General features: G+C 41.1%; 1 protein-coding gene across 3 annotated transcripts in view; it reads right to left on the minus strand.

Moving 5' to 3' along the window:
• Window positions 1–13913: 13913 nt before the first annotated feature.
• The window catches only part of CDC27 (cell division cycle 27), a 36723-nt gene continuing 24069 nt past the window's right edge, over window positions 13914–26567 (minus strand). For all 3 annotated transcript variants that reach the window (XM_054994779.1, XM_054994778.1, XM_054994780.1), the window contains 7 exons: window positions 25839–25991; window positions 25410–25618; window positions 23148–23265; window positions 22918–23046; window positions 21382–21456; window positions 16769–16949; window positions 13914–15599 (listed from right to left, as the gene is read on the minus strand). In XM_054994779.1, coding sequence (XP_054850754.1) covers window positions 15517–15599; window positions 16769–16949; window positions 21382–21456; window positions 22918–23046; window positions 23148–23265; window positions 25410–25618; window positions 25839–25991 — 948 coding nt within the window. In that variant the 3' untranslated portion in view covers window positions 13914–15516. The remainder of the gene's footprint in view (window positions 15600–16768; window positions 16950–21381; window positions 21457–22917; window positions 23047–23147; window positions 23266–25409; window positions 25619–25838; window positions 25992–26567) is intronic.

Genomic DNA, 26567 nt, shown 5'->3' on the forward strand with positions numbered 1-26567 from the left:
GGCGGTGATGGGAATTTAGTTTGGATCCGCTGAAGAGCTCCGATTATAATAAAACACTAAATATTTTCCCAAACTGAGCCCTGGCGTGTAGGGACGGGAGGACCAAGGATTCTGAGGCAGAGCCCTGCCTCAAACTAAACACGGCCCAGCTCATAAGGAAGCGGTGTTCACAGGCGACATTGCCATTTTGTGGGGAGCCCCTCCCCCCGCGACCCTCACCCGCGGCAGCAGTTCCGAATATTGCCTGCTTCACTAACCTCCACCATCAGTCGCCAACACATTTACATTCTACATGGATGGATGGACGTTGGACGGAGCCTAATCTTATTGTTTGCTATTTGCATTTCAACGTGTAAAACTTCAAAAGTTCCTACCCCTGGCCTTATCCCACAAACTCTTTTTGGGGGGGGGGGCTGTGCCATAATAGTCATGCCACCCTCCCGCTCCCCTCCCCTTCTCTCCTGGTCCCCGGCCTGTCCAGCTCGCTTTCTCTCTCTCTCCTGACAGAGCAGTTGCAATGGCCAGGCTTGGCTACGCAGTCCCGTTCTCCCCATTTCCCCCCCGGCTTGCTTAAAGTTGCAAGAATGGGGCGCCCAGCGACTTGGCCTGTAGTCTATTGCAGGAGTGGAGTGTGCATGTCTGTGCGTGGATGCAATAAGAGGGGGTCCCCCCTTCCCTGCCACATTTCTCCTCCTTTCCCACCCGGTCGCATGCAGCTGCAACGTCACACCCCACCCCTTATCCCTGCATCTTCACTTGCCTCCCCACTGTTCACCACGTTGGGTGTCCCCTCTTGATTTCTGCTCTCTCGGATTTGCACCAGTTTTAGAAGCTGCTCCCATACCCCCCAACACCTACCTGCACAGCTCAACCAGCCTTGAAGTGGGGGTGGGAAGTCTTCCGCCCTTCTCCCCGCTCATTGGCTATGGGCAGGGCATCGGCGAGCACTGTTGGAGAAGGGGGTGTCAGTCACAATCGATGGGTGGAGCTGGGGCTGAAGCTGGAGGATGGGATTGATTCTGCAATCTCGGGTTCATCCCTCCCAGATTGCCTTTCCCGAAGATATTGTGGCGGGCGTGGGGTAGAATTAAGGGCTTCCCGAGGCAAGGTCCGGGGCTCGTGCTTAGACCTCAGGCTTAACATCTGCCCCTAACGCTCCCACTTGATGGCAGCCTAAACAAGGCTCTAACCGTAGCAGTGCACAGAAGCATTCCAATAGGCTGAACCTACTAGGCATGTACTCTGTCAAATGGAGAAGGGGTGGAAGTGCCCCTGGCGACGAAGGCGGAGAGGAGCGCAGACAGGAAAGAGGAAGACGTGTTGCCCAGAAGGAGCTGCAAAACTCCTAAAGCAATTATGGGGTCCCGTCCCTTCTAGCTTCTCGTTTCACAGCCGCCATGGATCTTCTGGAATAATTTTTGTTTAAAACTTAACTAGAAAATTTACATACTCCCCACATCACTGCTATGCACAAGCTGGGCCCAAACTGGGGATGAGATTTGTAGTCACAGGTTCTGGAGGGAAAAGATGGGAGGGAAACAACGATTTTTATAGGGTGTACATTTTTTCTGATGTTTGTGAGGCCTGCCTTTGAGGTATTACCCAAAAAAAACCCCCAAACAAACCAAAACCATAAATCTGGTGGGGAGGGGTCAGGAATCAGATGGTGGTTTAAAATTATTGCCAGGTGATGGGTTACCAACCTCAATGTGCACTACAACTGATCTCCAGATCACAGACAGATCAGTTCTCTTGGAGGAAATGACAACTTCGGAGGGCAGACTCTATGCTCCCTCCCCAGACACTGCCCCTCCCCAGACTGCTGCCTCCAGATCTCCAGGAATTTCCCAAGCCAGAGTTGGCAGCTATATGTACAACCCAACCAGGAAGCGTAAAAACTTTAAGCCATGCATACCAACTTCTTAATGTATATAGCAAATGGCAAAAAAACCAAAATGCGTTGATGAACAGTGCTACTTGGCATTCTCTTTATGTACAAAAATATGTGGACAATCAGGAAACATTTGATTCTAAGCTTATAATTTAATTGGAATTAGGGTCCTGATCCAAGCAGCTGGAAAAATAGCATGGTACTGCAATATACTGTATATACTTAGTACCCATAGTACAAACCTCGAACACAGAATGCCATACAGCCCTCTTTCTTGCATAAGGCAAGCCACTCTGCATATTTTTACCCTTATTTCTGGAGACATGCTGGTATAATACAGCAGGTCCACACATTACAACTTCTTTCAGTATAGAGTTTGCATTCACTGAGTCCAAAGCAGCTACCTACACAGCTACCTAGCAACAAAGTATTGTGGAGAAAGATTGCTTACCTTTTCTTTTCTTTTGGCAATAGATATTGTGGGTTTGCCCTCTGATCACATTCTGGGCAAGTATGTAGAGATCCATGTCTTGTCTGTGGGCAATCCCCACTTTTCTACTTCCATGATTAGCATTTAACTATAACATTTACTATTGCCTTTATCAATAATTTAAATAATCCTTTTTCTCAGATAATATTGGAATAACTAACAAAAGGCAATAGGTCCAGCAAAACTGTTTCCTTATTTATTAATTGTAAAAAATGGATGTTCCACACTTCAGAGAATCTCCTTGAGGAAAACGGCATCTTCTGAATAGAGGGAGATGGAATTTAAACTCTACTGGTTTTATTCAGTTTAACAGCCCATAGGCCATACACTCTAACAAAGTTTAAGAACTAAAAATAACAGTTAAAGGTTGCCACATCTAAAACTGCAGTTTTTAAAAAGGCTACTCAGTAATAGTCTTAATTTTGAGGCGTCAAGAATGTTTGAATGCCTCAGTAGCCATTTTTTTAAAAGAATCTCTGGCTAGTTCATGCTTTGGACAGTGAAAGAAGGTATGGGATAGCGAGTCAGCTTCAGCCAAAGGGCAGTCACAAAAGCGTTGATCTGATGGTATCCTGTGGAAGTGGCTCTTCATCTGGGCTGTTGGCAACAGGTTGCAACGTGCAACCATGTGTGACAGCCTCAGTTTTGGAAGTACCAGCCTACTGGTAACAAAATTACCTCAGATAAATTATTACATTGTGTATGTTACAGACCTTTTATTCTTTTCCTGAAGACTAATATTCTTTTTCTTTTCTTCCTGAAGACCTTTATTCTTTTTTCTTTAAAAGTCTCTTACCCCCAAACAGAATTTTCTACCCTTAAACCTCCTTTACATTTGTCTCACAAAAGGCAAATTCCCTTATAAAAGTAATTTTCATTGGGAAATATGGTTTAAAGAACATAGAATATACAAAATTGAAGGCGACTTTCTTGCCAGTTGGATTAATTAATTTAATGTATTCTGTACAATAAGTCAAAGAAAAAGTAATGAATCTGTTTTAAGCCAATTAGAAACCAACAGAACAGAAAGAGTGGTTATTTAAAGGACCTTTCAAAAAGTGATGTTTAAGTTAATTTTTGCCACCAAACCAAATTTAAAAGCATATTCTGACTAGCATTCAATTTTAAATATGGTTCTCTTCAGTTTTCTGTATCACATTATCAAAATTCATAAGCAGTTCAAAATATAAAGCTCTTATAGTATAAACTGCAAAAACATAAAATATTCAAGGGCTTTTGTTTGGACATTAAAATTGAGAAATTGAGTTAAAAATCAATATGCTTTTCTAGGAAAGTGGGTTTAAATTTTTGAGGTAGTTTGTTCTCTGTTTAGTGCTTTAAGAAGTCTAAATTCCAACCCCACTTCAAGATGAGGGCACCAACTAAATTAACTTTTGAGGCAATTATATTAAAACAAGAAAGTAACACTTCAAAATGCCCTCATCTGGTTTGGTTAAATAAAACAATTGGAGTGGGCCCTTCTTGCCCTGATTCTGTGGAGCAATTTCCCCTAAGGTAATTTTTTTGGGTAACTGAATAATTAAACAATGTGTAGGCCAAATTAGAACAAAATTTGTTTCTATTAATATGATTTGGAGTCTAACGGGGGATAGTCTGAGGGAATAAAACTTTTTTTAAAAGAATGGCCAAAATCCATAAAATACTGAGATAAATCTAATTTTGCTTTCAGAGCTGAAACTTCTCATTGAGGGGAAAGGACTCTGCTTCTATCATATAAGATGAAGACAAGGAATAAATCTTTTTTAAAAAATCAAAGTTTATATTCAGGCAATGTTTCTTATTATTAGATTCTTCAGTCTTTACACCAGAACTATACCAGTGAGATGCTTAAATTAAAAAAAAAACCCTCACAGCTGTAAAACAGGGTTACACTTACCTGTAACTATTGTTCATGTAGCATCTTCTGTGCAGGTACACATTGGGTGCTACTCTTTACAGACATCCTCTATCTCTCCTAGACTGGTAAATATCACTCTACCCTGATTCTCTCACTCTTTCTTACAAAATTTCTAGTTAGCCTGGTGTGTGTGTTGTGTATTTTGTGTGCAACTTTTTTTTGGTTCTACTTCTCCTTTAATAAAAACCTCTCCTGTTAAACACTGGCCTGTTTATTAGAGAGTCCTCTAAAAGAACGATAGTGGTACACATTGGTGGAGATCCTACTAGTTCCACCTCTCACTGCATCTCATTATATGCTAATTCCCCCAACCCACGACTAATGGTAGCTTACACGAGCACCATGCTGCACCTCTAAGTACCATGAGTCACGACACGTGTCTTAGAGTACAGATGTAAGGAAAACTTCCTGAGAAACTCTCGCAGGAGTGCATGTGTGAGTGCGTGTGTGCAGACCTGTGTGCTTGGCACTACAAGAGAAGATACCTGAGTGGGAATCTTTCCCTCTTTTCACCTCTTTGGCCTGTGTCATTCAGCCACATGTACTGGCACATGCGGCAACACCTCCAACAAATGTAAGGTTTGGTAGAAAGCAAGGGGGTTGTTCTTCCCAACTGTGGGGTATTTGGGGTTGGTTGGAAGTTAGAACAAGCTTCCCCCCTGCTCTTGATTAGAATTGGCCACAAGCCGTCATTTCATGCTCGGTACCAGGAGGGACCCTCCCGTGCTACAGCCTCAAGTTCCAAGGATTAGTGCCCCTTGGAAGAACAGCTCACTGCATTCAGTGTGGTGACAGATTTGTTAGGGTTTAGCAATTTTCCTGGGCTGTGGAGCATGGTATCCCTTTTTTCAGAAAAATCTGGCATTCAAATTTGACCAGTTGGCTGTTTGGTTCCTAATTCTCCTGCCACTCCACAATCCCCCACAGAACACCAGCTGTAAGTTCCAATGAGTTCGTTTTCCCCCTTGCTACCCTACCAGATTTAGAAACCAAGATTTCTAAAAGGATTGGGGCAAATCTTCATTGTCCATTAGCAAAGATCCTTGTTTTAGGTTCATGGGTAGGGGTTAACTAACTGTGTTGTGCAGATCAATTAAGGGCTCAATGGAGTTGAACAACCACACAGTAACAGTAGGAACTCTTTAACCAGGAGGAAAAGTCCTCTCCTGCCTAAAACCTCTTTGCAGAAAGCTGCCAAAATGTTTAAGCAGAGCCCCAGCTTAGACAAACTAGAGAAGTGGAGAGTTAAAAAGAGAAAGAACCCCTGGGAGTTGGGCTCATTCAGATGGCCAGATCCCCTGCAGACACTGACACTTTCCAGGCGCAGTGTGTGAATAAAAAGGTAAGAGTTTCTAAAAAAAAAAAAGATACGCGCAGCATGGAGACTTTGAATACCCTCAATGATTGTGTGAGCCTTGCTAAGGAAGCCCAAGTTAAAATCAAGCTTCAAGTTCAAGAACTTGACAAATTCAGGATGGAGAGATTCGACTTGCTTCCTGATTCCAGCTCTGCACCTCCTCATCAGCCCACTCCCAAGCCTGCCCTGAAGTACAATTCAAGGATTCCCAGCCAGAATCAACCCCCAGCTCCTAAACAAGCGCCATGCACTCAGGAGCAGTCCTTGTCAGGTCTGACTATGTTCTTTGTATGATTTAACCAAACAGACTCCATTTTAATCCTGTCAGTGTTTTAAGCTCTTCTCTTGCAGGTGACAAGCAGCCCAGTAACAGTTATCTCAAAGAAGAGGAATGTTATGACTACAGCCTTTCCAGCCTTGGGAAAGTTTCACTCTCTCAGCTTCAAGCCCTTTGTTTTGAAAACTATGGGGGGAGGATGGGACTTGCTGGGCTTTGCTATTCTGTACCTTAACTTTTGCCTATCATTCGTAACAATACCCGTGTACCAGCCAAGATATTGCATCTTGGTCAGTGGACTATAATGGTTGTTTATATTCAGTAACATCTTTTGAAACCAATGGTCTCATGTCTAATTGCAAGAGATTGCAACTTTTAATAAGCCACAGTCTGACAGTCCTATCCTTGCTTGCCCTAGGACAAATACAAAGCAGTGATCTGAGCCCAGCTTAGAGATACTGGGGCAGACATATCCCAGTATGATAAGCAGCCTGTATCAGTGCTCACCACAGCCCTTTTCCAGACCATGAAGGACAAACCAAATAGGACTCCCCAGCTAGTGGCTGCCCTGACAGGAGCACCTGAGCCTCCCAGAGGGCCCCCACACATAGGATATCTGCTGCGCTAGGGGTGCCCAAGGTCCAAGGTACTCTCTGAATTTCTGCCCCTGCAAAGGTTACGGAGACTGAGGTTGAGGGTGCTTGTATCTTGGCTTAGTGGACTGTCTGTCTCCCATATGATAGTAGGAAGGATAGCTCCTCTGTAGTTGGTATGGATGGTACGTGTACATCACTGAACACTGCTGGTAATGTTGATGGCTCTGATAGCAATACTTAGGAAGTTGCTGATGTTGATTCTCGAAAGCTTATGCTAAAATAAAATTGGTTAGTCTTAAAGGTGCTACTGGACTCTTTTTGATTTTGCTACCACAGACTAACACGGCTAACTTCTCTGCATCTCTAACCCCAAGGGAGCGAGCTGTTTGATGGTTCTTCTTCATTTGAAGGAGAGAGTCGTCAGTCTTTTCTGAGAAGAGGGAAGTACCCTTGAATGGAAAATCCTTGATCTTATTCCATTTGTCATGTAGTAAAGCAGTGAAGTGTAGCCATGCGTGCCAATATAAAACAATGGCAGAGGCTATGGATCTGGTAGAGCAATCAGCTGCATGTTTTCCAGCTGTCATCTGTTGTTTGGCCAATCTTGTGGCTTCACCCTGCAGAACCCTCACAAGAGCCCTTTTATCCACAGGTAAATCTTGAGTATAGGTAGACAGTCATTCCCATAGGAACAGATTGTAGAAACCCATAATAACTCAAAAGTTCAAAATTCAAAAGTTAAGGGCTGCAGATGAATAAACTTTTCTGCCTATCACATCCCGTTTGCGTCTTTCCTGGTCTACAGGGGAAGAATGAGAGCCATAATGGTATTTGCATTGAACTTCTTCAGTTACCAATGAGGAGGGGCACAGATGATTGAAAAGAAAGGTGCAGTCTTGTTGCTTCAGCTTCTTTCTCAGTTTTACAAGAAGTAGCAGTATGGAGGCCAGTTTCTCCTAGAAGCCATGGGCAATATCCAGGAGGTCTTCCATTGCAAGGAAGGCAATCAGTGCTGCTGAAATCTATATAAAGAGCCTAGAGAACCTTGCTCTTTGATTTTGATGTCAAAGTGGAGACATTTATCTCCAGGGCTCTAGCCACCCTCAACATCAGAGAAGAGGCAGGAATCATCATCAGGGATGATGAGGCAGCTTCCCCAGCTACTTCTTTGGGAGAAGAATCCAATGCTAGCTCCGATGTAATGTTGGAGTGGGAAGCAATCTCTCTCTCAGAGCCCGATAGAGTTGGCAATCGAGCCTGGAACCACTGAGATAGAACCGATGGTTCTGTTGGAACCAACAAGGCCAGAACCAAGGGACTCGGAGCTCGGGCCAGGAGAGGTGTAGACTGTAACCAGGTGAAAAATTCCTGCCAGTTTGGGATCTGTGCCAAGTAGGCTGAGCCAAGTGGCCACGGCATAGGTACAGGAGCTGCAGCAGTGGGAGATGGAGCCCATGACTGAACTAAGGGCTGAATAAGTTTTTGTGTGGGCTCTGACATTGGTACAGAGGAGCCTGCCACCGGAATTGAGATGACTATTGGAATTGAGGGGGTTGGAACCGAAGGTAGCGGTGCCAATTAAGTTGCAGCCATGGTAAACATAGATGCTTACCTCCTCATCCTCCTGATGTAAGGTTAGAATAGGTGGAGGGAAAGGCATTGAGGGAGTAATAATAACTTCCTCAACAAAAAGGAATGGTGTTGAGATGCAGAGTAATGGTGCCTACGGTGTGTGGAAGTGGAGGGCGGTCTTTTGGGGTATTTAATCTGTGTTTTCAACTTCTTTGTAGGTGGTTCCAAAGTAGAGCACTTGGAACGGAATGGTTACAGCAAGCAACACTTTGATGATTCTACTTTACAACTTGGACATTGTTCGAGTATCAAAACCCTAGGTGAACAGAGATCCACAGGTGGAGTGGCAGTAACCAGAGAGCAAAGTTTACTTGGATCCGGCGTTCAATCATTCAGAACTGAAGGTCTCTTGGATTGGGGGCTGGGCTCATACTCAGCAGATAACTTTGCTGCCAGCCTATCAGCAAGATTGTATGGTAAAATGGGCTAAAATTTTTGGGTATAATATAATGATGGATCAGTGGGAAAATATGTGGATAAAGGGGCTTAAATTTACTTTGAGTGTTAGACTTAAAGAAAATTTTTATAAAATGATGTATTGCTGGTGTATGTCCCCGACAAATTAGCTAAAATGAGTAAAGGTATGTCGAATAAATGTTGGAAATGTGAGAAACAAGAAGGAACATTCTATCAATTCTGGTGGACTTGCCATAAGGCTAGAAGGTTCTGGATTCAAATCTATATGATAATACAAATTTTTTAAAAGACTACTATACAGCTTAAGCCAGAAGCCTTTTTGATGGGATTAATGGACAAAGTTGGAAAATCAGCATGGGGTTTTATGTTTGTATATGACTACAACTGCTAGGCTTTTATACAAAAATAGAAAAGCGCAGCATTGCCTTCAACTGAAGATTGAATTATGAAAATGATGGAGTTAGCGGAGATGGCTAAACTTACAGCTTTGATCAGAGATAAAATATTGCCTACTTTTTTGGTTAACAAGAATCCCCTTATTGACTTTCTGCATGAAACAAGGAAAAATGATTTGTGGCTTTGATTTTTACGAAGATAAATCTGGGCAAAAACAAATAGAAGGGAGGCAGTAGTGGAAAAGAAAATTTTAGAGAGATTAAATTTTAAGTATGATGTTTGTTAAAAAAGATGTGTTGTAAAGAATGGAAATAATGTATTATTGTTTTCTTTTACTTCTAAGTTCTGTATTTTCTTCTTCTTGTAAGCTTTTTATTACCTTTCATTTTTGCTTTCTGCCCTTTTTATTGGGCTTTTAATTCTATTAATAAAATAAAAAAATAATTTTAAAAAACCCAGTAAGACAATCTCCCACATCGCTGCTTTAAGGCAAGCTTAGTCACTCCTAGCCTTCGGGGTAAAGCACTAACAATGCCAGCGAGCGGACATATTATGGGATTCCTCTAGGCAGAGAAGGCAAAGTGAATGCTTGTCTGTATGAGACATCCTGGTATCACATTTGGAGCATTTTTTAAATAGCGCTTTATGAGACGCATTCATATCTTTTCTCTATTTCTTGTTATATGGAAGATATGTATACTGTTATACTGAAGATCGGAGACTTCTTTGAAACATTGAATACACAGAAAAGAGTGGAGAAGAAAGAGCAAAGAAAAGAACTTCTCTCAACAGCAGCAAAAGAGGAACTGAGGGATAAGGGGATGCACAGCTCTGTAATGCTCCATTTATTTGGGAAAACGCCCATGTATGCATGTTGGCTAGATGGAGTACCCCCTGCAGTTTTAGAGCTAGAGAATCTCCATGGCTGGCCGTGGCAGTCCAATGTGGGACTGCACAGAAGACCAACAAAGAACCCTGGATTTACATTTTGTCTTTAGGTGACCACGGGCAAGCCACTGTTCTTGTATCAACCCTTATCTGTAAAATGGGGATAAGAACAGTAGCCAACTTTACAGAGCTGTAAGAAAGATGTCTGAATTAATATATATGAAGTTGTAGAACAGTTGCAGTTGCTACACAGACACTATTGTTTATGTCATAATAAAGCTAACCAGAGTGCAGTATGGAATATACATACACATGCTAAGTACTTCACACAAACTTTTAAAATGCCATATATATAAGTGGTATTTTACTCACGCAGCATCGTGTAAGCTTACTGAATGACCTTGGAGCAGTCACTTTCTCTCAGGCTAACTTACCTCACAAATTGGAGAATATACTTGATTGTCTCAGTGGGGTATAGTGATTACTGTGCTAGAGTAGGACTTGGGAAACAGAGGTTCAAATCCCCACTGAGCCCTGGAGCTCTGCATGACTTTGGGTTAGCCATACACACTAAACCTAAACTCACAGGTTGTTCTGAAATGGTGGAGAAAGCTATGTACCTAACTGAGCCAGTGTAGTGGAATGGGGAGATGCAGGATCAAATCTTCAACTGTGAAGCTTACTGGGAGACCTTGGGCCAATCACACTCAGGCTAATTTACCTCACAGAGTTGTTGTGAGGATAAAATGGACTGTTTATCCCCTCTATGTCAGAGGGAGGGTGGGATAACAATGGGCAAATATATGGTTGGATTTCTATACTGAAGGGAATAGTCGGCATTAGCAATGGTGTGTGCATGGACAGAGTTTTGCTTTACCCGTGAAGGGAAGCAATGTTTTGTTTGCATCCAGGATAAGTTGGGCTGTGCACTAAAAACAACTAATTAACCGAGTTTGCCCAAACTCTGAGCTAAAGAGCTAATTTTTGCAATATGAATGATGAATTAATATATAATTTGCAATAAGCATATTGACTTACACAGTATATTCTGCCTTGAGTTTTATGAGGAAAGGCAGAGTATAAAATAAATAAGCTACCTGTGATCAAAGTACTGCTCTCAAAGTGCTGCAAATCTCTTCTACCTCAACAGCTCTTCTCCCACCCCACCTACTGCTTATATTTCACCAAGCATTGATTATACACGAGATTCTGAGGAAACTGAACTGGTTACCAATATCCGTATTTGCAGAACTGCAGTTGTTTGCTGTTTAATGTTTTCCTCAGATCTTTTGCCTCAAGATCAGGGGCTGAAATGTCAGAATTAGCTGTCATTGTTAGATCTTCCCTTTCTTGCCACTTCATAGATAAAAATCCTAACAACTCTCAGTTCAATCTGTTGTTGTTCAGATGTGTGTCCAGCTTGACACAGTACAGGAAAATAATCCAAATTTCAGTTTCAGCTACAGAACAATAAGTGAAATCCACTGGCGCTTCTATTTAATTTTATCCAGTCTCAGGACAGCAACATCTACTGTGTAGTTGAACACCAGTTAATAAAATTCTCTAAAAATAGACAGAAGATTATGCTCACTTTTTATGGGTGTAGAAAACTAGAACTCCTGTGGTCATGCTATCTAGAAAAGTGCTATCCTCCTAATGGGAAGTAATACAGATTAAGGGACTCAACATACATTAATTTGTTAATTTTTACTTCCCAGTCATAGCATCAGCTATGTTTATGGACAGCGTGCTTTATTCCAAACTTTTCCCAACAAAATATAGAGGGAACACTGAGGAGGAAAAAAGGCAGCCAAGTAAGTATGCATGAATTAAGTTTTAGATCTCTAGTTAACTGAAGTAATCTTTTTGATTAACAGTACAATCCTAAGGAGAGTTACTCCAGTCTAAGCCCATTGAAATCAATGAGATTAGACTGGAGTAACTCTCCTTAGGATTGCACAGTAAAAGTATTTACTAAAGCTGCAATAATTTTTCTGTGTATGGGTTACGTTAAAGCATCACATCCCTAGAAAATTTGCATCTATTTACCATGTACAAGTTAGTCTTTCTATCTCAAAGGAGATATACCAAGCACTAAAGCAAATTGCAACCCCTCCCCAACTCCTCTATAATTTCATCAGGCAGCACGTGCAACTTTTTTGTGACTCAACAAAAACACAAATCTGAGACTTTTAGGATGCTAAATTCTGAACAGTGCCAAATTCTATTCTGGTGTGTCAGAAGTCAAGAGAACAAGATATTTTGCAAAGAGGGAAACTACAATTTAAAAACATATTGGTACTGAAATTAAATGTATCGCATTCAGGTTGTAGAGTTTTCACTTTTGGGGTTCCCCCATTTGTAAACAGGGATCATCTGCTGTTATATATTTACTTTTCTGAAGTCGCAAACATTGGTGCATAGACATTTTAGAGTCCTGCTCATTCAGTCACATTGTGGGAAAATTACAGTTAGCACACTGGCCATAGAAAAGGCACCTTAAGTAAGCTCTCTTCATCTAGAAGAGCTGAGGTAGGACAGGAGAGAATTTTGTCGCACTGACCACACCTTCATGGGGAACTCCATGCAAACTGAGAATGGAGATGTTTGGTTTGTAAAGCCTTTTTGCTAGTCTTGGAGATTCTGGCAAATCTCTGACTTTGCTGCCTTCTAGAGCCTGATCCAATTACTACTCATAATGACATGAAATTGGTGGCCTCATTTTATATTTATATACCCAAGTTGCCTGTTATAAGCTTACATATCAAAGCAGTATCACATAAGCATTAAAATTATATAGAACATTTTGTTGAGCAATCACTTGTTTTCAAAATGCTTTTGAAAGCAGAGGTGTGTGCTGTTTCCTAAAGGGGTTTAAACCCTAGCAACAATGGCCTGAAAATCTACAGTCAGTTTGAATAGCAGTAGTTCATGTAGAGATGTTCTATACTGATGAGTGAATTACAATTATGGTAATGTGAAAGTTCCTAAAACTGTATGATTTCTGAAACTGACTGGCAACAAAGATTGTCTCAATAAACAGCACACAACACAGACAAACATTTCCCTTGTTTTACAGTAACTAACTTATTCATGTGTAACACAATCAATCCGCCCCATATTAACACTATTGCCTGAACATAGCTTTAGTCAGTAATCCACTACAACAGAAGGGGAAAAGAAAGGATCAGGACATTAACAGTGCAATCCTAAGGAGAGTTACTCCCATCTAAGCCCATTGATTTCAATGGGCTTAGACAGGAGTAATTCTGTTTAGGATTGCACTGTGTTTTAATATTTGTGCTGAATGTGCACACATCTAAAATAGTGGGGTGGGTCCTACCGCTACCCTACCAATCCACTGAGGGAAAGTTAAGAAATGTATGTATAAATGAATAAACATTTATATCCCACCTTTCCTTTTGGCTCAAGTTTGAAGTCTTCCTCCAGTCTAAGGAGTAGTCCTCCAATTTAAGTGGCTCTTCTGTTGGAGGAAGGCTACTTAGAGGATGCTCGGATCCACCCCAAGAAATGAAGACATGAGCACAAGAGTTAAGAATGTGAAATTTCATTTTGCCACTAGCTTTCACTTTCATGATCTGCAATCTCTGTGCCACCTGAACCTCTCTCATGTCTCCCATTCTGCAATCAGCAGTTCAACTCAGTGCAAGATTTTTTGTTGTTGAAGTGAACCATAGGTTTCCCAAGAGAAACAGGTTTATTCCCCTACTATCACAGTTCTATCTGTATGTTGCAGTTACCAAATCAGGCACACTATTATGTCATTGAGTATTTTTGCTCAACAAGCAAACCACTTGATATTAAAAACAACAAACAACAGGGACTTTGGGTAACAGAATTTGCTCTGAAAAAGTTTAGAGCATAACAGCTGCCTGCCCTTTATATTGATTTGTCAATCTTGCTCTGCTTTCACCAACCATAAATTCAAGTTGCTGTACCTACTTTGCAATTCCTGAAGATGCTTCTATCCCAGATGTTATAGAACATGATCTAGTTAACTTTTTTTCAAAACACAAGCAGACACTAATGGTATAGATACGAAAATTTTAACAAGTAGTCCTTACAGTAGTACAATTAAAAATAATATTTCTGAAAATGTCAACTTCTGCAAAAAATCATTGCAGGCTTCTATCTCCACCGAAGACTCAAAATTTTCTCCTGTAGATGTTATACTTGTTCTGGGTGTTTCGAATTGTAGCAGGTGAACCAAGATGTGTTGCAACTACTTCTAGAAGAAAGATTAAAAACCTTAAACGTTTTAAATGAAAAACAGTAAGCTATGAACTGTTCTTAAAAATTTACACTGGCGCACCAGATGTGGAAGCTGATCACAATGCATTGTTGTGAAATTTAAACCATTTTATTGTGCATAATTTGCTTTTTTTAAAACTGTAAGGGTATCATACACTTTCTTGATGGTCACTGCACAAAGGCCAACCAACCTTTGTTGCAGATATGCTACAAAGGAGGAAATTTTTGGATTCTTTAACACAGCTTTAGCGTCCTTCCTCACAGAAATAGCCTCCTGGGATCTAAATTCCTACAAGACATCATAGAGGAAGTACTCAATCTTACAAGATAAAAAATCCAAACAAAAGGGGGGGAGGTAAACAGATAATTGCACATTTTTTGCATCTGTTCATTCAGACAACACTTTACAAAATAGTTTTGAAGGGGATACTGCCTCATACAGGTGTGGGATGCACCACTATTGTAAGGTTTTAATTGGATTAAGGCTTCCACTATCTTCTTGGCATTCTCTGTTGTTGTGGATTTATTTAATTGCATCCTTTCAACACTGCAAATCTATACACTCATTTTCTCAAGGATTTTGCTTTTACAGTTGCAATAGCATTTCAATTTCCCCAAGTGTTGGATGCCATTGTAGCACCCAAGAAACAACATGTTAAGTTACCAACTTGAGTTGTCTGCAAATACCGACAACGGATGCTTTGGAAGTTAGTTCAGTAAAAGTTAACTCCTGGATGGAATACTAAAGTATTCTATGGAAGTCTCTATCCTGGCAGGTTGACAGATATAAAAGCAGGGGACACTGGACTTTATGTTCGGCAATGTGTTTGTTCACAAGAGATACTGTCACTTTTGAAGTCATTTACATTCTCTGGCATTTAAGTTACACTCTATAATGGTATTCAGAAATGTCTTTAACACATTCTAAGTCCTGTAGCTTCCACAATGAAGAATGTGGAAATGAAGAAATTCAGGTCTCTGCTTACTGGAGAGAAAAGAGTCAAAACTAAGACATATTTCTGGAGAAAGAGCAAGAAATTGCTTCATTAGTTATTCCCTCATACTTTCCAGCTCCCAAAACAGCAAATCATTCTTCCATGATAGGCTTGTCAAGAAAAGAGAAGTAAAAAAAACCCCAAGAACACAAAAACCTTTTCTCTTCAAAAAAAAATCATGTTTACAAAAAAGGTGAAAGAGCCAAAGAGTCAGACTGAAATAATGGCCTCAAATGCATTGCCATTAATTCTGTGTCAATTAAAATCTGAAGAATGATGTGCTTGCAGTGTTGGTGGAGCACTAGAATGATGCTGGCTCTCTGTGGCAGGAAGGGAAGGGGAGAACCCAAGTGTCAGTCATCCAAGCTCAGAATCCAGCTTATGGGGTTAAAATTCATCGCTTTCTACTGCATGGAGCTGCGTGTCATCTGCATCAGTCATGCTGCTCGCCTGGGACTCGTCAGTGCCAACTTTTGATGGGAAAAGGGCACAAGAAAGTTAGGTTTTCATCAGTATACATGCATATTGCATACACTATAGACAAAATGATATAGGAACAGACTATTCTATTGCATACTTCCAACAGTATGTTTGCAGAGCATTCTAATTTCTGCGACAACCTATGTAACGATTACACCAATTACTACCATTTCTTTGCAAATATTCATCCCCCCACCCATCCACCCACACACCAAGGTTGTGGCCAGGCCTTTTCAGCATTTAGACTTGTCTAAATGTCTGTTGCCAAAGTTACACAAATGCTTGAATGTATCATTATTTCAACTGTGTATATTTTAAAAGACAGTCATTCTTTGGTAAGCCATAGTAGTGGAGAAAAGAATGGCAGTGATATATACAAGTAAATGACATAGTAGCTGTAGGGCAGGGTGGCTGGTTAGCATTTACACCAACCCCAACTCCCCACCTCACATTCCTTGATATTCCTTGCACCTTGAGACATGACGTTTTCAGATATGATTTCAATTAGGATACCTTTCCTGCATATGCTTTTGATAAGACATAGAACTTTGATTCATTAGATTTAATTTAGATTTTAGATTTTAAATTATTTATTATCATCTAGTATTCTTATTTATCCATAATAGTTTTTATATATGCCAGTGTGATTTGTGTATGGAAATGTAGTTGATATACTGTATAGAAATGTACTTGATACTGATTATACTAAGCTCGTACTGTGTAATCCGCCTTGAGTCTCATTTAGAAAGGCAAACTATAAATGACATAAATAAATAAAATATTCCTCTATCTTATTTGCTCATGTTTAGTTAGATCACTTTTAAATAAACTTTTTAATTAAAACAGGGAAAAGGTTTTTTTGTACTGAACTCGGAATAAATAAGTACATTTCTAATTTTCTCTTGAAGACAGAAGCCTGAGTTCTGATAAGTTACAAATGCTAGAAGGAGCATTCACTCACCACTCGGCTCTGTGACTGAGCAGTCTCATTGCTTTAGTTCAATCAATGAGGCCTCTGGATTCCATGTAGTTGTTTTAAGGGGTTTCTTAGCCTAGCATACTATGCTGAGTTCCAAAAAACCTTAAGATAATGGTTTCAAGTAATACAACAAATAATCTCTCATTTTGCTTCAACAGAAAAAAAAATTAAAGGACCAACCTGACTCATATGGACAGCATTCGCTAATCTGCTCCTCCTGTGTTACAGGCTCTTCATCATCAGGAAGGTACCGCTTATCAATGGCCTCTTTGATCTGATTGTTGGCTCCTTTAGGATCCAGGTCCATTGCCCAGGAGAAGTTCATCAGTGCAAGATGGGTTTGTCCCAACTTTTTATAAACCTGGGGATGGGAGGAAATGAGTTAACTCTACATGCTGTGTTAAGTTTTTGCAGTATGACTTGCCTGTGCCATCTATGAATAGCCACACCTGTATGTCCTTGGGATCAAATAATATTTTTAAGGTGAATATCTGTTCTCCTTATGGTCATTCCATGTAGAGTTAGTCCCACCTCCTCTGACTAGAAGGGCAAACAAGTTTGCTTGGGAGGAAGGACCTTCTTCTTTACTCACAGATGTTGCAAAAGCCACAGAGTGGGGCGGGGAGGGGAATCTGAATGTACAACTGTGTATAAAGAGAAACTTCCACCAACAAATGGTCCAAAAGGGACGGTTCCTACTCCATGGCAAGCTAGTCTGCCCTGCCTTCCAGTCCCAGGAAGTGGGACTTAACCCTGTGTGGAATGACCTATCTACAGGAGGAAAAGAAGAATTTTGTACCATTAAATTCCAAATTCCATACACAAGATACATCATGTAAATTTTAAAAGCGTATGTTTACTTTTAAGGCATTTTTATATGGATTTTTTCCCAAAAAACCTAGGGGGTGAAGAGATTCGGGAAAAGGGTAGAAGTTGGGAGTGCCATCACCAGTGACTAAACAAGGTAGATAGCTGTAGCCAATGGCAAAAATAACGTGCAGTGCAATGAAGTCATACATTCATGCCTAAAACAAATGGAAGACCTACCAAAAGATTCTTTGCATTCCCATTCTCCAATGGTTTGGGAGAACCACCCTTCCACTACAAACACTCCAAAGCGGAAGTCTGACTATACTTTGGAAATTGCATAAGGCTATTTCATTGGAGTTGTTTTTGGCGACCATAGATACAATATTGTAGCGTCCATATTCATATTTGTATATTATCATAATCTTTCCTGCACCAAGCTACTGAACACATACACGTGCATAATACTAAATACTACCTACAGTAAGAGCACTGCTATCACTACTGTAGCATCAGTATTATGACTTCTGTTTAAAAGGGGGGGTGTAGTAGCTAAGCAAGGGTTCATAATTCCATGTTGACCCTATATACTTTAATGGACATAAGTCTGGAGTTTTTTGTTGTTAGATCTTTTCTTCTAAGCCAGCTACACATACAGTCAATTCAAACAAAAAATAATAATTTGCAGATTATATAGAAAAGTTGTGGTATTTCCATAAGCTGTAAGTGTTTTTCAAACTGTGCACCATAAGACGGCATGTTCTTAATAATGTACATATATCAGAAAGGCATCTCATACACTCAGTTGCATCAAACCTAGCGAAAGGTGGTACTATGCTATAACTTTTTAGTGCAGCAGAAAATCTCTTTTGATGAGTTCAATTGTGTGCTGTTCCACATGGCACTACATTCCTCACAAAAATCCATCAACGCGGGTGACAGGTCTATTTGGAAATAAAGCCTCTTGAGCAAAAGTTCTGCTTCTCAGTTTTGTTTGTTCTTAGCCTAATTTATTATTTCCTATTTTCTTGTGTGACATTCAAGAAATCAACAATTAACCATCAGTTCTTGTTCCCTAGGAGTGATGGAAAGTTCAAGCACAGTTTTCACTGGGTAGACCCTCATGGCTAATTTTTGCATTGTTTAAGACGTTATGAGTACAAAGACAAAACAACAATATGTTTTAAAGATGAACAGTAGACGTGACTGGCTATAGTGAGAAATGGAGTATTTTAAGTCCAAGCCCAGAAGCCCCCCTCAAAAAAAAAAAACCTGATTCATGAATGCTGAAAGAGAACACAAAGTAATTAATTAAATTGGAAGAAGCAGGAAGGCATTGCAATTTTTGTTCTCAGAAACTTGGAGCCAAACCACACAAGATGAATTACATGAGGCTATGTAAGTGTCTAGAATCATGACTGTTCCCACCTGCCCATGTCCATTTTACCCTGGATGAACACACATCCTGTAGCCCTAGTTTGTGCTTGTGATGGGTATCTGGTGTAGTCGTGGTTGCAAGTGTCCATGTTCATAATCAGCAAGTCGTCATTGCAGAGCATCGATTGTGGGCAGCTTCCGCTTCCCTTTCTCCTCTTTTTGCCCTTAGATCCAGCTTACACTTAAAACTGTTTTGCTTTTAATCTGGCATGTTTTAAATTTTCCTGTTTTCTAGTTGATGCTGCCACCTCCCTACTCCTCCTTCCTGCACCCTTCTCCTCCCTTAACTTCCTCCTCTTTCTCTCGGTCGGGATAAGGAGGAGGTGGGAAGAAAGATCATAGCAACACAATTAAGCATCTGAGCAAAAGTTCAGAAACATGCCTGATACATGAACCTGAAAAGGATGGGGTCTGGGGAGGGTACTCATTCTTCAGTTCAGCTTGGCAATACAGAGCAAATTGGGTAAAACTGGGCCATTGTTTCCAATGCGAAATGCAATTCGGAGCTTTCCAGGGGTCTGGGGGGCATTTTAGGACTGAATTTTACCAAATTTGCTGGGGACCTACTCCTGGCTGTTCTCTAAAGACCCCTCCCCCATGGTTCAGGGAGATTGGATCCCAGGAAAGGCATGATCGATGGGTTTCCCCACATGCGGTGAGTTTCTCTGCACAACAGGAAAAAATGGGGTGTTGAGGGCACCTTCTTTGGGGGCCATAAAACGGCTCCCCAAGGTCCAAAATCCACCAAATTTGCAGAGGACCTACTCCTAACTGTCCTTTAAACACCCCCAAGTTGCAGGGAGATTGGACCCCAGGAAAGGCACAATTGATGGGTTTCCCCAGTTGCTGTGAGTTTCTCTGCACAACAGGAAAAAATGGGGTGTTGAGGGCACCTTCTTTGGGGGCCATAAAACGGCTCCCCAAGGTCCAAAATCCACCAAATTTGCAGAGGACCTACTCCTAACTGTCCTTTAAACACCCCCAAGTTGCAGGGAGATTGGACCCCAGGAAAGGCACAATTGATGGGTTTCCCCAGTTGCTGTGAGTTTCTCTGCACAACAGGAAAAAATGGGGTGTTGAGGGCACCTTCTTTGGGGGCCATAAAACGGCTCCCCAAGGTCCAAAATCCACCAAATTTGCAGAGGACCTACTCCTAACTGTCCTTTAAACACCCCCAAGTTGCAGGGAGATTGGACCCCAGGAAAGGCACAATTGATGGGTTTCCCCAGTTGCTGTGAGTTTCTCTCCACAACAGGAAAAAATGGGGTGTTGAGGGCACCTTCTTTGGGGGGCCAAAAATGGCTCCCCAAGGTCCAATCTCCCTGAAATTTGGGAGGTCTTTAGAGGATAGTTAGCAGTAGGTCCCCTGAAAATTTTGTAGATTCATTTTTCAAAATGCCAGCCCCACCCCCCTGGATAGCCCCCATAGTTTGCCCCATAGGTAATAATGGAGATCGGCGGGGGTGAGGACAAACAGGCAGGAAAGAGTTGATTCTGGCTGACAGCAAGAAATGCTGCCACAGCTCCTGAAGTGAGGATTGCCCCCCCCCCTTTGCACAGATGCTCCCCTTCCTAGCAGGTCGAGATGCAAGATCTCAGCAGAGGTGTGGAAACCCCGTTTTTTAGCCCTCTCCCCAAAAAAACCTGGCAGGTTTTTCCCCCCGATACGTCCGATTGAGTAAACAAGACTCCCTCTCAGAAAAACTGCAGAGGAAGGTTTGAGCATGCACGAAGAGAAGGTGCATCATGGAATACCATTTCTTGTCTGGGAGGAATGGGGAAGAAACACATGCCAGTCCGAACATGGGATTGAGTGCAGATTGAGTACAGTGTGGCCGCAGTGTGCAAGTGAATAGGAAAGCAATGGGGAAACACATGTAAGTGCATTTCCATGTCATACGACTGTAATTCATCTCATGTAGTTTGGCTCTTAGAGGTTTGATTTTCTACCTGAGCTAGAGTCAAGACTGCAATTGTCTTTTAAAAATTTGCTAAAAATCAAGACTGAAAAATATGGAAAACAAGGACTGTTTCCACACATTCTTAACATAGTACAAGACTCATGGAATGCTAGTGGCTTTGTCGTGCGATTTCTGACGTCACCCCATCATGATGCCATTTTTGTGGCACCCTCGTAACTGCCTGCATCTGGGTGACATCAGAGATCATGCTACAAAGCCGCCAGCATTCCGTGAGTCTTGAGCTACGTTAAGGGCATGTGGAAACAGCCAAGCAAACACTTGACTGTTATGGGCTGCCAGAAATGTAGTTTGGAATGGATTTTCCATCTGAAAACAACAAACAAACAAAAATGGCCACTTCAGACTAAACAGCAAGTGTAGAGCCCCTCTGTGAATAAAACTGCTGATTACCATGAAGTGAGATACAGCACAAGGTGAATTTTCAGTGCAGTACCCTCAAGGAGCATAATGCTGTACCAAAGCCCATCCCATAACCACCAATCATGTTGCTTCTTTATGAACCAGAAAACATAAGGGATCTTTGCTTGCAGCTGCAATTCAGAAGACAATTCTCAGGTTAGCTGTTACCTTTCCTATCAAGAAGTAAACAAGAGACTCTTTGGGAACAATCTGCTTCAGTTCTTCAAGTTCTTGCAAAGCATACTGAGAAGAAAAGAACAAATTGAGTGATTTATTGAGGCATTGGAGCCATGCGTCTCAAATACACATATTCAAGAGATCTGGCACCTCTGGTAAAAAAAGACTGAATTCATATCTACTCCAGCAATTCTGGTTATCTGCTTGACAAATATATCTTTTATGGGTCTAAAATCTGAATTGTTAAATAACAGCTAGGAAGGAAGCACCCTAACCATTCTGATCTCAAGTGAACCCATACATCTGAAATTTAGAGGCAGTGAGGACTGAGGTGGGGGAACAGAAAGGAAGGCAGATTTCTTTTTCTTATGAAAAGAGCATGAGCACAGATAAAGAAGAGTATTTGAGGAATAATTTGGAAAAAAATCAGAGCTGTCATAACTGTAGCCCCCAGGAAGGTGTCAAGTTGTAGAAGAGCTGGAAAAATTTCAAACACATGCTCAGTTGAGCTCCCAAGAATACTGCTAGCCTTTAGGATGCCTAAATATTTTTCTAATCTGTTTCAAAAGTAGCTACGGACATTGCAAAAGCCCCTGTTTGTGATGGGCACAAATGCAACTTGTTGCAGCATTTGTGTGTGACTGGAAGCATCCTGGCTTCAGAAGTCTTGTCAGCTTGCCAGGATGTCCAAATATGGATGCCTGTTTCCTTCCTCACAAGTCAAAATTTAACCATGTTTTGGAATCCTGGTTTGCAGGCAAGCAAACTCCAGTTTGTCTAAACACCTGCATCTGGACATTGTGGCAACCTGGATTTTCTTTCCAAAACTAGGAAGCTTTTGATCATGGGCCACAAGCAAGAGAAGTACTTAAACATGCTGCATCTGTGTTTGTCATGAACAGAGGTTTTTTTATGCTGTCTAAATATTCTAGATATTCAGGTGAACCTAAGAATCTAGTCCAGCATCCTGTTTCACAGTGTCCAACCAGTTGTCCTTGGGGGCCAGCAAACAAGGCACAGAGAACAAACTTCCCCTGATGTTGCCTCCTAGCACAGGGTTTCAGAGTTTTACTGCCTCTGGATACAAAGGTTTCCTTTACTCACAAATATAAAGGCTAAGGATAAAAAAAAATTAAAAATATGATTTGATTCCATGTACCTACAGCTGTTGAAATAAGACTGTTTGTCACCAGGATACTTCTCAGTCCTATAAAGGAGTATGATCAGGGAAATGAAATTTTTAGCAGAAAAATCCCAAAACAAAAGGCATGTAATATATTTTGTTAAGACCAGCCAAAATGACACAAAACACTGTTTTCTTTGGACCAATGTGGGTACCTGGAATCTCTATGTGTATTATTATTAGAATATATTATAATGCAATCAGAATTATTAACAGATAAAAGATGGAAACCCAAGCCCTCTGAATCTCAGTGTTTTGCTACTGACTTTAGGGGATGTGAACAGTATGCAGAGTTACTACAAAAAGTTAGCAGTGCAGCTCAAGCTCCACCATGTATTACTCACCTTGTACTTCTCATTTGCAAATAATACTGAGGCTCTGTGGAATTTGCAGAGGGGGTTCTTGGGGTCAATATTAATCGCTTTGTTGAGAGTATCCAAAGCCTTTTCAGATTTCTTCAGTGCATGCTGGACCTGAAAAACAATGGATATAAAAAGACTGGTCTTGCTTAAAGCTGAGATCTACAAGTACTAATTCTGTGGGTGATGAGTACAATTAAGTGTGATTTACTTACAACTCCAATGTGACACAGCAAGACAGAGCTCTGAGGATTGATATGAAGTGCTTTCTGGAAATGCATTTCTGCAAGGCTGAATTTCTCCTGTTTGTAGTAAATCATACCCAAACCATACCTGCCAATTTCAAAACAAGACTGTGATAGATACAAGCCTCCTATATTACTACGCATCATAGGGGTGGATCCAGTGCAAAATTTCTGCTTGCAATAGAGCACTTGGGCAAACAAAAATGCAAGAAAACACACTGTAGGTAAGCAGCTATGAAAAGTCATGCTTATTGTATTCCCCATATGCGTTACAGCTTGTGCAAGATTTTCTGCAACCAATTTCTGGGTACTGTAATATAAAGGGAGGAAAAGCACTAGGTGTCACTCAAGATCTCATGCAAGCAGAACTGTGTTCAGTCCACTTGTGTTTTTGCTTCTACATCACTGGATCCAAGCCATACTCTGTAGAGCAGAGAGAGAAATAGCAAACAAAACCAATACAACCGATGACAACTTGCTGTGCAAAAAAAGGCACTATGAAAACGATATAAGCAGGGATGTGCAATATGGTATAGCTGGTCTGTCACAGGCAAATGGGATCTCTCATTAGGGGAAGCTCTAACTATGTGGACAATCCTGGTGATTCTCTCATAGATAGTTTTGTTTCAAATTCTTTCTGACCATGAGCAGAGAGCATAAAAGCAGGCCCACATACTGTTTCACTCCATTACAGTGATATTTCTTGGGAATCTGCTCTGGCTGTCCTGGTCATCTCATCTTGCAGGATTCCACTACCTATTCCTGGTTCGTTGAACTTCATTTAAAAATATTTCAAGTTTGGGGATCAGGGGGATGGGTTGGCCCAATGGTAGGTTGTGGTGCTGGAGAATACAGCTAGTATTCTCTAGTTTTGTTCTGTGATGTTTTTAGTTTAGACTTCTTGTTGTGCTGTTTTTATTTTATTTTATTTGTTGGTCTGGTTGGAGGGGGAGACCTCCGCTTCTTTCTGGTTATTTTTTAAAGCTAGTATTCTTAGTTTTGTTTTGTACTGTTTACTTTAGTCTTCTTGTTTAGCTGCTCCCTGGGTTCTGCCTAACTTCTGTGAGAGACTGTCCCTGCTTCGCTTGGTTCTGCTCTGATTGGCATTGGTTCTACTGGGATTCTCTGGTTTGATGTTGGTCCTCTGTTGGGCTTTGTTGGTTCTTTTTACATTTGGAAGCTTTGGGCCAGTGTATTTGCTCTTGTGCATTTGGCTAAGGTTTCTTTGCTCTGAAGAAAGCACTGGATTTCTGCCCCCCCACAGGAAACAATAGAGGGTATCTGGAAGCATCTTGTGAAAGGGCCTGCAGAACTGGACTCAGAGTCAATCTACTTGAAACTTGGTGGGGCTTCAGTGGACAAGCAGCTTCTGTTCCTCTGTACTTTTGGTGACATGAAAAACAGCCCCTCCAGCCCCCCAGAAAGATTCCCCTATCAGGAATAATAGAGATGAATAATTTGGAATTTTTTAAAAAAACTGAATTCCTATACAAAACCAGTATGGGAGGACCTGAAAATCTAGAATATCAATATTTATAAGCCTTCCTGATTTGGGGGGAGTGCACATACTTAATTATAAAGGTAAAGGTAGTCCTCTGTGCAAGCACTGAGTCATTACTGACCCACGGGGGGGGGGGGGGGGATGTCACATCACAATGTTTTCCTGGCAGACTTTTTACAGGGTGGATTGCCATTACCTTCCTCAGTCATCTACACTTTACCTCCAGGAAACTAGGTACTTATTTTACCGACCTCGGAAGGATGGAAGGCTGAGTCAACCCTGGGCTGGCTACCTGAACCCGGCTTCCGCCAGGATCGAACTCAGGTAGTGTGCAGAGGTGCAGTACTGCAGCTTACCACTCTGTGCCACGGGGCTCTTATCCTTAATTATAAGTTTACACAATATATTAAAAATACTCTACACAATACATTAACATTCTTCTTCTGAGTTTTGAAGTTAAGTAGTGATATGTTGGTTCCAGCATAGCACTGGCTCAAACATACCTTTTCCATTATTACTCAAGGAAAATTCTTTCCAATAATATCTGGTATAAACGATGTTACATGCAGAGGCCCATACTGGCCAAGTAGAAGACAAAGATTTGCTCCTAAAAGACTGCAGACAGACCTCTGACATGCGCGTTGTGGGAGACAGCTCTAATGTACCTTCCCCCATCCCCTTTATTCCCCACCTCCCCAACTCCTGATTTTCTCATTAAAAATATTTCTTACCATGCATTATAATGCCTAAGATTCATTCTGATCGCATTCCTAAAGCAGGCCAGTGCTTTCTCAAGTTCCTCTGTCAAAACAAATTCATGTCCTAGGAGAGTGTAGGCATAAGCATAATTCGGATCAACTTGAATAGCCCTTTGGAAAAACTTGATGGCAATGTCATGTTCCCGTTGCAAACTGAAGCAGTTTCCTGCAGCACACCATGCCTGGCAGAAAGGAAATCAAAATGGCAGTGATTTTTCCTCTCTCTCCCAGTGAGGGAGAGGAAAAAATGCAACAAATAAGGATTCATCTATTTACATGGTAAAATCTTTGTAAATATAGACTTTAAAGAAATTGAAACATTGATTTTCTACAGCCAAGGAATGACTCAGAAACTGAAGTACACACAGAAAATACCCACATCAAAACGACCATAGCAGTTACCTCTGGCGAGTTTTTATCCATGTCCGTTAAGTCTTTTGAAAGAACTGAAAGAGCCACGTCTTTCTGCAGATGCCACAGTGTTGTTGAGTAGATTTCCATGCCTTCCACTCTGTAGTTTTCAAGTCTTCTTACTTCAGAGAATATCCTCTCGGCCTATGAGGCAAATGAGCAAATCGCATTTCAGCAACACAAGCTTAGGAAGGGTCTTTCCACAAGATTACTTTTTGACATAATGTATGTTCACATGTTCTATTCCCACAGCTTCCGTCAAGGTTTTTTGTGCGGGGATGGCCCTGCAAAGGGCATTCATTGCCTTTGTATGTTGCATGGTGTTTCAGATATATTTATCAGATTTCATTTGTGAAATCAGGACTGATTAAAAGCTCCCAACACCTTTCCCATATACACCTACTCAATGGCTTCCTTGTAACAGCACCTTTTGGGGATTTAAAAAAAATTCTTCAGAGACTATTTCTCAATCTTCTTTGCATGAACATCTATCTAGATTTTTGTTCTTATGATTAGTTGGTCCTGCAGAATTTTCAGTAACTACTACATCAGAGAATCATTACTGCACTTTAGCAACTGATAGATCATGAAATGTAACTCCCTATGCAGCCGACAAATAGATACAAAGTAAAATAAGCAAACTGCCCAAAATAAATGCAAGTGAGAATAGACAGAAAAGAGGAAGCAGGTGCCAACTATTCTCCCCCTTCCTTAACTACC

Source organism: Eublepharis macularius, chromosome 12, assembly GCF_028583425.1.
Source record: "Eublepharis macularius isolate TG4126 chromosome 12, MPM_Emac_v1.0, whole genome shotgun sequence".
Classification (NCBI taxonomy): domain Eukaryota; kingdom Metazoa; phylum Chordata; class Lepidosauria; order Squamata; family Eublepharidae; genus Eublepharis; species Eublepharis macularius.